At 50.3% G+C, this 11,268-nt stretch overlaps 1 protein-coding gene across 1 annotated transcript; it reads right to left on the bottom strand.

The window, feature by feature from the left end:
- Positions 1 to 435: 435 nt before the first annotated feature.
- On the bottom strand, positions 436 to 6,940 carry LOC129709510 (glutathione S-transferase theta-1-like). The gene is made up of 5 exons (XM_055655955.1): positions 6,144 to 6,940; positions 5,285 to 5,372; positions 4,500 to 4,650; positions 2,156 to 2,332; positions 436 to 1,347 (listed from the first exon to the last, which is right to left on the bottom strand). The coding sequence occupies exons 1-5, from the start codon at positions 6,253 to 6,255 to the stop codon at positions 1,144 to 1,146; spliced, it is 732 nt and encodes a 243-aa protein (XP_055511930.1). The 5' UTR covers positions 6,256 to 6,940; the 3' UTR covers positions 436 to 1,143.
- Positions 6,941 to 11,268: the final 4,328 nt, after the last annotated feature.

Below are 11,268 nucleotides of genomic sequence, written 5' to 3'. Positions count from 1 at the left end.
GCAAGCAACACCGGAAATTGGAGGAAGAGCACCTCATATTCCGCTTGGGGAGTCTGCATCCTGGGGGCATGAACATCGAATTCTCCCAATTTTGTTAGTCCTTGCAGTCTCCTCCCCTTCCTCAGTCCCCCTGCTGTCTCCTTCCATCCGCCAGCCTTCGGGCTCCTCCTCCTTTTTCCTTTCTTGTCCCCGGCCCGAAACGTTGTCTATTTCCTTCGCTCCATAGATGCTGCTGCACCTGCTGGGTTTCTCCAGCTTTTTTGTGTACCTTCGATTTTCCAACATCTGCAGTTCCTTCTTAAACACTCCAGTTTTTATTTATTGTCAATGTGTCCCTGGTGCTGGGGGGTGTGGGGGCAGGATGTGGGGAGTTACCTCAGCAAGGGGAACCTCCAGTGAAGGGAGAAATCAGGACAAAATACAAAGAGACAACTCTGCCATTGAGATGCAGGAACTTCTAGCATTTTATTTAATTACAGGAAATTGCAGAAAGCAAACGCAGTGCTAGCCTTTATTTCAAGAGGGCTAGAATTAAAAAAAACAGGGATGTAATGCTGAGGCTTTATAAGGCACTGGTCAGGCAATATTTGGAATATTGTGAGCAATTTTGGGCACCATATCTGAGGAAAGATGTGCTGGTTCTGGAGAGGGCCCAGAGGTTTACAAGAATGATCCCAGGAATGAGTGGGTTAACATATGAGGAGCGTTTGATGGCACTGGGCCTGTACTCGCTGGAGTTTAGAAGAACGAGGGAGGGACCTCAGTGAAACATGCCGAATACTGAAAGGCTTGAATAGAGTGGATGTGGAGAGGATGTTTCCACCAGTGGGAGAGTCTAGGACTAGAGGTCAGATCCTCAGAATTAAAGGACGTTCCTTTAGGAAGGAGACGAGGAAGAATTTCTTAAGTTAGAGGGTGGTGAATCAGAGGAATTCTTTGCCATGGAATGGAAATTTTTAAGGCAGAGATAGATAGATTCTTGATTAGCATGGATGTCAGGACTTATGGGGGGGAAGGCAAGAGAATCGGGTTAGGAGGGAGAGATAGATCAGCCATGATTGAATGGCGGAGTAAGCTTGATGCTCCTAGCACATGACTTTGCTGGTGACAAGTACTCCAGGAGCCGCCTGGTGACTGGCTCCATCACATGTATGCTTTTTTCAGACTTATCGCGAGGCGTTGCGTTGTGGGAGACTTAACATCCAAATTACTTGAATTTTCTACGCTCTTCAGCATCTTCTCATTGGCCTCATCGAATAACTCTTTGCCCAGGGCTGCCACGACTCTGTCACGCCAGCTACTGAGCTTTGGTCGATCTTTGAACGGATCGAATCCCACACCGAGAGGCTGTGGTGAAATTAGGTAACAGAGTGAAAATCTGCAGCCAACAGCACAGTGGGAATATAAGGGGGGGGGGGGGGGGGGGGCAGGGTAATGGCGGGGTATGTGAAGGGGCTGAAGAGTGAGTAGTGTGGATGAGAGGAAGTAACAGCGTGAAGCTGAGGCTTAAGGGTTCAGTCTGGAACATGGAAGTCATAGAGAGAGTGTGTGAGAGAGGAAGTGAAAGTGAGGGTGAGGGTGAGAGAGAGAGGGAGAGAGAGAGAGAGAGAGAGAAGCAAGAGTGCAAACAAGAGGGGAAAGAGAGCAAATGCAAGAGAGGAAGATATGAGATGCAGGCTGTCAGTGGAGAGATGCTTCCATGGGATGAAAGAGATGGGTGAATAAAAGATCACGGAAGCAATCCAGAATGTGAGGAAAGTGATGCTGAGACGGAGCGGATAGACTGGGCTGAGCAATGGAGTGAGTGGGGTCAGAGCCATGAGACTGTGTATGTGTACGAGTTCCTCTGGGACTCATTGTGAGTGAGTGTGGGAGAGGGGCTGAGCATTGCTGACGGTAGAAGGGGAAAGGGTGAATGTTTCATTGTGTTCTGCACCCAGCCTGGGAGGGGTGTACATTGGGCTTGGCATCCAGGAAGAAGAGTGGGGTTATCTGGTCCAGTGAAAGTCTGGGGTCTCTAAGAGTCTGGCTGGGTATGTCTGTGGGTCTATGGCATCCTGGTTGGGTGGGTATGTGTGTGGGTGCCTTGGTTGGGTGGGTATGTCAGCGGGCCTCTGGTGGGTATGTCACACTGGCAAAGGTCCATTGCACTCACCTGCATCAGCTCCACGATGGCCACCAGATCTGCCAGCGACACCTCACGCCCGGCGATGAACGGTTTGTCTTGGAGAAACTTGTCTTCGAGGGAGCGGATGGACGCCTGCAGATCGCTCACAGCCTCGTCTATCTTGTCTGCGGGAATGGGCTGCCCGGTTAGCAGGGGCAGCAAGCCCTGTGGGCAAGCGGGTCAGAGGTCAGTGAGCCTAGACACACGGCCAGCCAGACACACAGTCAAGCAGCATCCAGATACACGCCAGACACATGACCAGGCATCAGCCAGACACACAATCAACACACACAGCCAGACCCGGCAGCTCCCTCAGTTCACTGGGGGTCTCCACTCCCACGCATCACCTCACACCCGCCCACAGCCCAGCTCAGTGTCAGAGATACCACCGGCTGCACTGCACAACCTCACTGAGCATCCTCCGTCCCAATGAATGCCCCACCTCCCCCCACCGTCCTCCCCTCCCCCACTTCGCCCATGAGCCGCCCCTCCCCCCCGCAGACAGGCCCTTTCATGGACCCTCGTCCATGGACCCTCCACCCAAACCCCCCTCCCTCGCATGGTACGCCTCACGCAGGCACCTCTCCCCCCCCCCCCTCTCTCTCCGCCCACTGACCGGCTCTCTCCCTCCTCGGACAGACCCCCTGCACACCAGAGACACCCCCCCCCCCCCCCACCCCCAGGGACATCTGAGGATGATGGTGCTGAGAACGAGCTGACTCTGACCTAGGGAGAAGATGGGCTCTAGGTTCCAGTCACTAACTCACACTCACTAACCCTTGGAATCTCGCTCCACCAGTTCTCTCTGTGATCTCTGGCCTCCCCTCTAACCTAACCGTCCAACTTTGACCTTTCCACACTCTTCCATAAGATTGATGATCTCCCCAACCCATTCAATCACCCACTGAGTTCTGCCATCTCCTTCCACACTTCAACTGCACCCTGCAGTTCGCCCCCTTCTGTTATGCCTCCGCATAGTGTCAACCCCCTTCCCACACTCCGGCCTTCAACACAACTCCATCACCTCCTCTGACACTGTTTGACTCCGCATCTTGATCTTGCTGAAATAAGGAACTGCAGAGGCTGTTTTACAAATAAATACGCAAAGTGCTGGAGTAATTTAGTGAGCCAAGCAGCATGTCTGGAGAACATGGTGACATTTCGGGTTGGGAACCTGCTTCGAGGGATAATAAGACAATAGGTGCAGGAGTAGGCCATTTGGCCCTTCGGGCCAGCACCGCCATTCAATGTGATCATGGCTGATCATCCCCAATCAGTACCCCGTTCCTGCCCTCTCGCCATATCCCCTGACTCTGCTATTTTTAAGAGCCCTATCTAGCTCTCTTTTCAAAGGATGAGGGAAAGAAAGCTGTAAAGGAGGAGGAATAGAACCAAACCTGGCAAGTAACTGGTGGATACAGGTGAGGGAGTTTTGATAGTCATCTTGATCTTGCTGTCATCTGTACAGGTGTCAGAGGTCATGGGGAGAAGGCAGGAGAATGTGGTTAGGAGGGACAGATAGATCAGCCATGATTGAATGGCGGAGTAGACTCATTGGGCCGAATGGCCTATTTCTGCTCCTATCACTTATGATGTTTTGACCTGCATCCATTACTCTTTATCTCTGACTCCGACACAAGACCACTGCCCTCACCTCTGACCCCCCCCCCCCTTCATGATGAATACAGGCTGTGCCTTGACTGTAGGGAGCAGTGCAAATCTTCTAGAGCACAGGGGGAGATTTCCCCACCACACTGTACATGGTGGCTCCAATGCCCTTCTCCTCACCTCCACTGCAAGGCTGTGGCTGAGCAATGCACTAAAGGTTCAAAGTGCCCTTGAAAGTCATCTCCGTAAATCCTGGAGAAACAATTGCACTGAATCAGGGCAGGAGCAGAGGCAATGTTTTGTGGGCCTTACTGACTGGACAAAGAACAGCCTCAGTCTGTGAAGGAAGGGGGTATGAGGGGCACAAAATGAGTGAATAATCATAACGCGAGCTGGTTGTTCACCACGCAGCGGTAGGAAGAGCTGTCACTGCAATAAACCGAGTGAAGGTCAGTAGATTAATCAATTTCCTCGTATGTTGCAAAACACACTTGGCCAATAAAGTATGATTATGATCAGCAAAGCAAATAAACACTTCCATCAGCCACATTAGCCAATTGCCGGGGCCAGCAAAACCTCTTCAAAGGTGAGGGTTTCAAAGCAGCAACTTACTGTAAGAAAGAGAGAGGCAGACCAAGAGGCAGAGTGCCAGAGGATTGGGAGTGAGTGTTGGCAGGAAGACTGGAGGAGGGTCAGTGAGTGTGGAGGGAGTTGACAAGTTTACCTTGAACATGTAGAGCCTTGATGCGTTAAACCTTATGGTTGTGGGCTGCCAGGCGAGATATTCATCCACACGAGCCCTTTTCTGGAGGTCGGCGGGGTACCAGTGGTCGGGGGTCTTGTATTTGCCAGCCAGGTATTTCAGAATGGCCACACTGCAGGAGACGTTTGGAGCATCACTCTCCGTCAGGTTGACTCTTCGCCAACGTTTCCCTCACCCGGCATCACCCTGCAGCAGCCCCATTGCCCACCATTCTCCCCACCCATGCTTGATGCTACTAGCAGTCATACCTCAGCTTGCCAGTGTTAGGCTAGCTTCACCCAACCCTGCTCAACATCAGCCTTGGGCAAACTTCACACAGACAGAGGCCAAAGTCGGGACTGAATCCAGATCTCTGGAGCTGTGAGGCACCTGAGCTACTTTGGTGCTGCAGTGAGGGCGTGGAGAGGAGCGGTGAACATTAATCCTTCCTCTGCTTGAAGTTCGGAATCCTCTGCCAACTTCTCCAAGAGCACATGGATGTGCCAGTGGCTGTCACTAGCCAGTGGCCAGTGTGGTGATTGGGATCTTATTTTACACCACGATGGTCTCTAAACGTTGCCTTGGCTTTAGGGTTATCTCTGCAAAGTGAGGGGCACAGCAATGCTTTCTGCCTGTTCTAATCACTTCACTCAGGAAATAAACCTGCAGAACCTGAAGCAAGTCTTCCCTCCTACAACACCAACACCCCTCAGTTCTGTTCTGCACGACACTTGCTTAGAGAGCTGGGACTGGAAATTTGCACCAACCTCTCTGCCAATGTGAAGTCCCCATCTTTCAGAGCTGGCACTCGTTTCAGCAGGTTGACTTTTTCAAATTCCTCACTGTATTGTTGGCCTGTGGACAGGATACGACTGGAGATCACACCACAGCCACGAGTCCATGTGTCCCAGTCGGACGGTGCGAGACGGCAGCGGGGAGAGGGGGTGCAGCCAGTGGATGGAGAAGTGAGAAGGGTGCAGAGAAAGGAGGGCAGTGAACAGGAGGTAGCAGAGAAGATAGAGGAGAGAAGAGGTGGAAATGGGGTGGAGATTGAAAGAGATGAGGTTCGGGGGGAAGAAAAGCAGAGAAAGGCAGCAGGTGACTCAGTGGGCCAAATGGATTCAACTGTACAAAGTGGGATTTGGCCCTGAAACAAAACGGGAAATAAATGGGAAAAGGACGAGGAGCGGGTGGAGTAGGGGAATGGATAGGTAGTAGAGAGGTGGTGGAGGGGTTGTGAAATAGTGAGGTGGGGATAGCGGGGAATGAGGTCAAGAAGAGGAGAATTGGAGAGTGTGGTGGAGGAGGCGAGGGTGGTGGGGATGGGATGTAGTGGAGAGTTGGGGTGGCGGTGAAGTGGTGTGGGGGTGATGGAGGACGGAGAGATGGGGAAGATGGAGCGGGGATAGAGTGGGTAGAGAGATGTTGGGGAGATGGGGGTATAGAGAGGGTAGAGGAAGGAAGCATGTGGAGGTGTGGTGTGGTGAGGGGGTGGCAGAAGCGGAGGGAGAGGGGAGAGGGGAGAGGGGAGAGGGTGGGGAGGGAAGATGTGGTGTGGACTGTGTAGAGGGGGTGGAGGATAAGGCCAGGCGGAGGGAGATGTGGAGAGGGTAGCTCTCCGCCTACCTTCTGTCAGGCTCACTGACTTGAATTCAAAGGCGATGTTATTTTTCTTGGCGAAGATGTAGACGGAGCGGCAGGGCTGCGAGTTCAAGTCGAGATAAAGTTGCAGAACCATGGTGTAGCGCGGCTGAGTTAGTGGGCGACACACCGACACTGGCGGATGGGCGGAGCAGTCATCTGACTCGGGCTCCACCAAAGATCTTATAGCAGAGCTCCGCTCCACAACGACGTCTCTCCCCCACCAAGTCCAAAGGTCGCAGGAGATTGCCGAGCTAATTACACAGCAGCCCTTATCGCTGGAGCAGTCTGGAGCCGCGTGGAGTTTGTACCCAAAGATTCTACAATGGAGCAAAGATCTATCCCTTTGTTTGTTCCCCAGCCCGGATGGACTCCGCCTTCAGCGTGGGAGGAAGTCAATGTCCTCGGGGGCGCAGAACAGTTAATGTTAAACTCGCTGCCCAGTGTGTGCAATACTGTCTGTGAAACACGGGAAGGCAACCGGCCTGCCCGCTGGAGACCAAACGAAATGTCTCGGAGGAATGTGGAGGAGTCACTGTAGTGCATGTTCATGTTAAGATGTGTTTATTTGTGTTACACAGAAAAGCTGGAGAAACTCAGCGGGTGCAGCAGCATCTATGGAGCGAAGGAAATAGGCAACGTTTCGGGCCGAAACCCTTTTATTTGTGTGTTCTGTTGCTTTTTATTGACATGACTGTGTGGCAATCCACATTCCTCGTGTGTTGCAAAACATAGTTGGCTAATAAAGTATGATTATGATTATGAGATGTCTCAGAGTAATATCTTCATCACTGCCAAAAACAAGCAATAGTGGTTATTCAGTTGCAGAGTAGTGGATCACGGTCTGAAGAAGGATCTCGATCCGAAACGTCACCCATTCCGTATGCTGCCTGTCCCGTTGAGTTACTCCAGCATTTGGTCTCCATCTTCTATAACAATTCAGATGAAATGGAAATTGGCGGTGTTGTTCATATCATGCCCCATTCTCACTTTCTCCACCTCCACTGTATCTGCTCCCAAGATTAGACCTTCCCACTTGAGGATATCCGAGATATCCTCTTTCTTCAGTAAAATGGTTAGTCCCCTGTGGATGGACCCATTATCCATGTCTCCTCTGTGTCCTGGAGTTCTGTTCTCGCTCTCCTTCCCCCAAATGGAACAAGGGTAGTGGAGGAGCACCTCTTCAAGGAGGGGACACCTAGAGGAGATTTGGCAATGGAGCAGCCAAAATGTGTAGAAATGAACTGCAGATGCTGGTATATACTGAAGATAGACACAAAATGCTAGCGTACCTGAGAAAAAGGATGGGTGACATTCTGGGTCACGATTTCCATCTGAAGGGTCCCAACCTGAAACGTAACACATCCTTTGCCTGGGATCGCTCCAACCGATGGCCTACGGACTGACCATCAAGAGCTCGCAGTCTCGGGAGAGGCCGAGCCTGGAGCTCCAACGACGCAGAGGCTCAACCAGCCCCGAACTGGGGTCCGATCACCGGTGCGGGGGACCTGGCATTCCCCTGATGCAGGAGCTGATCGCCCTGATGTGGAGGGCCCAAACGCCGCCGGCTACGGCAGTCCAGATCGTCCCATCTACGGAGGGCTTGAGAGCATAGATGGGAAGATATTTTAACTTTTTTTCCGACTTCTGTCACAGAGAGGAATGTGGAGGAGTCACTGTGGTGGATGTTTATGTTAAAATGTATTTTATGTGTTCCGTTGCTTTTGATTTGTATGACTGACTTGGCAAATGAAATTCCTCGTATATGTTGCAAAACATACTTGGTCAATAAAGTATTATTGTGCTTGTGATTGTGATTGAGTAGTGTGAGGTTAAGCATGGCCATAGGATCTCAATAAGTACATGAGAAATGAGAATAAGAATGTACCCGTCACACTTGCTCCACAATTCAATGGTTATGGCTCGTCCTTCACCTCACTACCACTTCTCTTAGACTGCATTAAACCCATGTCCTTTGATTCCCTTAATATCTAAAATGTAGCTGAAAATATGGTCCTTAACAATAATCAAATGGATCACAAAGCACCTTAGGACTACTCCATCATTTAATTAGATCACAGTTGCCCTATTATTGTCCACAAGCCCACATTCCTGCCTAAGTCCCATTGCCGATAACATCCCTGCAATCCAAAACACTCCCCCTCAGCCCTCAATACATCCAAACATTCACAAATCTCAGAAAATAACCTAATTTTAACATTAACTGATCGACCCCTTGCACCCGTTCACAAGCAGAAGCTGTTTCACAAGCAGAACTGAAACCTGAAATGTCACTTATCCATGTCCTCCAGAGATGCCGCCTGGCCCACCGACTTCCCACATCACTTTATGTTTGCATTCTTTCTTGGTTTAGCTGTGATAGCCAGGAAGGGAATGTCCGAGACCTGGACTTGATTTGGGATGGGAACCCAGGACGATGGGATCAATTTCAAAACTCGGGGACCCAGTTAGTTCATAATGTACAGAATGCAATTTGCAGCTTGGCCAAGCCACAAAAGGGAAGTGTGTTGGCAATGTAAATATTATCACTTGAAATGAACAAAGTTTGAAAGTATAAGCATGTGGATCAAGCTTCCCAACTTCAAAAAACCTGAAAGGAAGGGACTGTGGCATTGAAGAGTTTGCAAATAACATACCCTGTGATAGGACTCACACTCACTAACTCTTGGAATCTCACTCCACCAGTTCTCTGTGATCTCTGGCCTCCCCTCTAACCTAACCGTCCAACTTTGACCTTTCCACACTCTTCCATAAGATTGATGATCTCCCCAACCCATTCAATCACCCACTGAGTTCTGCCATCTCCTTCCACACTTCAACTGCACCCTGCAGTTCTCCCCCTTCTGTTATGCCTCCGCACAGTGTCAACCCCCTTCCCACACCCCGGCCTTCAACACAACACCATCACCTCCTCTGACACTGTTTGACTACGCATCTTGGTCTTGCTGAAATAAGGAACTGCAGAGGCTGGTTTACAAATAAATACACAAACTGCTGGAGTAATTTAGTGGGGCAGGCAGCACGTCTGGAGAACATGGTGACATTTCGGGTTGGGAACCAGCTTCGAGGGATGAGGGAAAGAAAGCTGTAAAAGAGGAGGAATAGAACCAAACCTTGCAAGTAACTGGTGGATACAGGTGAGGGTGTTTTGATAGTGATCTTGATCTTGCTGTCATCCGTACAGGTGTCAGAGGTCATGGGGAGAAGGCAGGAGAATGGGGTTAGGAGGGACAGATAGAGCAGCCATGATTGAATGGCGGAGTAGACTTGGTGGGCCGAATGCCCTAATTCTGGTCCTATCACTTATGATGTTTTGACCTGCTTCCATAACTCCTAAACTCTGACTCCAACACAAGACCACTGCTCCTCACCTCTCCACGCCCCCCCCCCCCCCCCCCCCCCCCTCCCTTCATGATGAATACAGGCTGTGCCTTGACTGTTGGGAGCAGTGCAAATCTTCTAGAGCACAGGGGGAGATTTCCCCACCACACTGTACATGGTGGCTACAATGCCCTTCTCCTCACCTCCACTGCAAGGCTGTGGCTGAGCAATGCACTAAAGGTTCAAAGTGCCCTTGAAAGTCATCTCCGTAAATCCTGGAGAAACAATTGCACTGAATCAGGGCAGGAGCAGAGGCAATGTTTTGTGGGCCTTACTGACTGGACAAAGAACAGCCTCAGTCTGTGAAGGAAGGGGTATGAGGGGCACAAAATGAGTGAATAATCATAACGCGAGCTGGTTGTTCACCACGCAGCGGTAGGAAGAGCTGTCACTGCAATAAACTGACTGAAGATCAGTCGATTAATCAATTTCCTCGTATGTTGCAAAACACACTTGGCTAATAAAGTATGATTATGATTAGCAAAGCAAATAAACACTTCCATCAGCCACATTAGCCAATTGCCAGGGCCAGCAAAACCTCTTCAAAGGTGAGGGTTTCAAAGCAGCAACTTACTGTAAGAAAGAGAGAGGCAGACCAAGAGGCAGAATGCCAGAGGATTGGGAGTGAGTGTTGGCAGGAAGACTGGAGGAGGGTCAGTGAGTGTGGAGGGAGTTGACAAGTTTACCTTGAACATGTAGAGCCTTGATCCGTGGAACCTTATGGTTGTGGGCTGCCAGGAGAGATATTCATCCACACCAGCCCTTTGCTGGAGGTTGGTGGGGTACCAGTGGTCGGGGGTCTTGTATTTACCAGCCAGGTATTTCAGAATGGCCACACTGCAGGAGAGGTTTGGAGCATCACTCTCCGTCAGGTTGATTCTTCGCCAACTTTTCTCTCACCCGACATCACCCTGCAGAAGCCCCATTGCCCACCATTCTCCCCACCCATGCTTGATGCTACTAGCAGTCATACCTCAGCTTGCCATTGTTGGACCAGCTACACCAACCCTGCTCTAGCAGAGCCACTTCTTCATGGTTCCACCAACTTGGGTTCAACATCAACCTCGGGCACTGTCCGTGTGGAGTTGGCACGTTCTTCCTGTGACCGCACAAGCTTCCCCAATGCTCATCCAGATACTTTTAAAATGATGTGAGACCTTGACGTGTCTCAGAGATTACTAGAATCATGTTGAGGTACAGCATGGAAACAGATTGTTCAGCCCCCTGAGCCTATGCTGACTATCAACCACCCATATACACTAATCCTATATTAATGACTTTATTTTCCTCAACTCCTCCCAGTTCTACCACTCACCCACACACCAGGGGCAATTTGCAGCAGCCAATAAACCTACACTTCTTGGGACCTGGGAGGAAATCCACATGGTCACAGGAGAAATGTGCAAACTTCACATAGACAGAGGCCAAAGTCGGAACTGAATCCAGATGTCTGGAGCTTTGAGGCACCTGAGCTACTTTGGTGCTGCAGTGAGGGCATGGAGAGAGTGATAAAGCTGAATTAAGTAAAAAATATAAGAAGATATTAAATTGGTTCCTGGGCTAGCTTACAGCTTATATTTAGGCTCAAATTGGGCTTTTCTCCAGTAGATTAATACAGAAAGGAAAGTCTAGGCTTGCCTCAGGTTGCGGTGTATTGAGATAATGAATACTATACCACTTGTCTCCCAAGTGACGAGAGAGGAAACAG

The sequence above is a fragment of the Leucoraja erinacea genome, chromosome 25 (genome assembly GCF_028641065.1).
Source record: "Leucoraja erinacea ecotype New England chromosome 25, Leri_hhj_1, whole genome shotgun sequence".
Classification (NCBI taxonomy): domain Eukaryota; kingdom Metazoa; phylum Chordata; class Chondrichthyes; order Rajiformes; family Rajidae; genus Leucoraja; species Leucoraja erinaceus.
This window is presented reverse-complemented; position numbering and strand designations above follow the sequence as displayed.

What these genes read in the sequence shown, in the direction of transcription:
- LOC129709510 (XM_055655955.1), bottom strand. Translation starts at nt 6,255, where the DNA reads ATGGTTCTGCAACTTTATCTCGACTTGAACTCGCAGCCCTGCCGCTCC. An exon ending in GACTTCACATTGGCAGAGAG is followed by an intron (nt 4,651 to 5,284) that starts GTTGGTGCAAAT and finishes CGTCTCCTGCAG; the next exon opens with TGTGGCCATTCTGAAATACC. An exon ending in CAAGGCTCTACATGTTCAAG is followed by an intron (nt 2,333 to 4,499) that starts GTAAACTTGTCA and finishes GCTTGCCCACAG; the next exon opens with GGCTTGCTGCCCCTGCTAAC.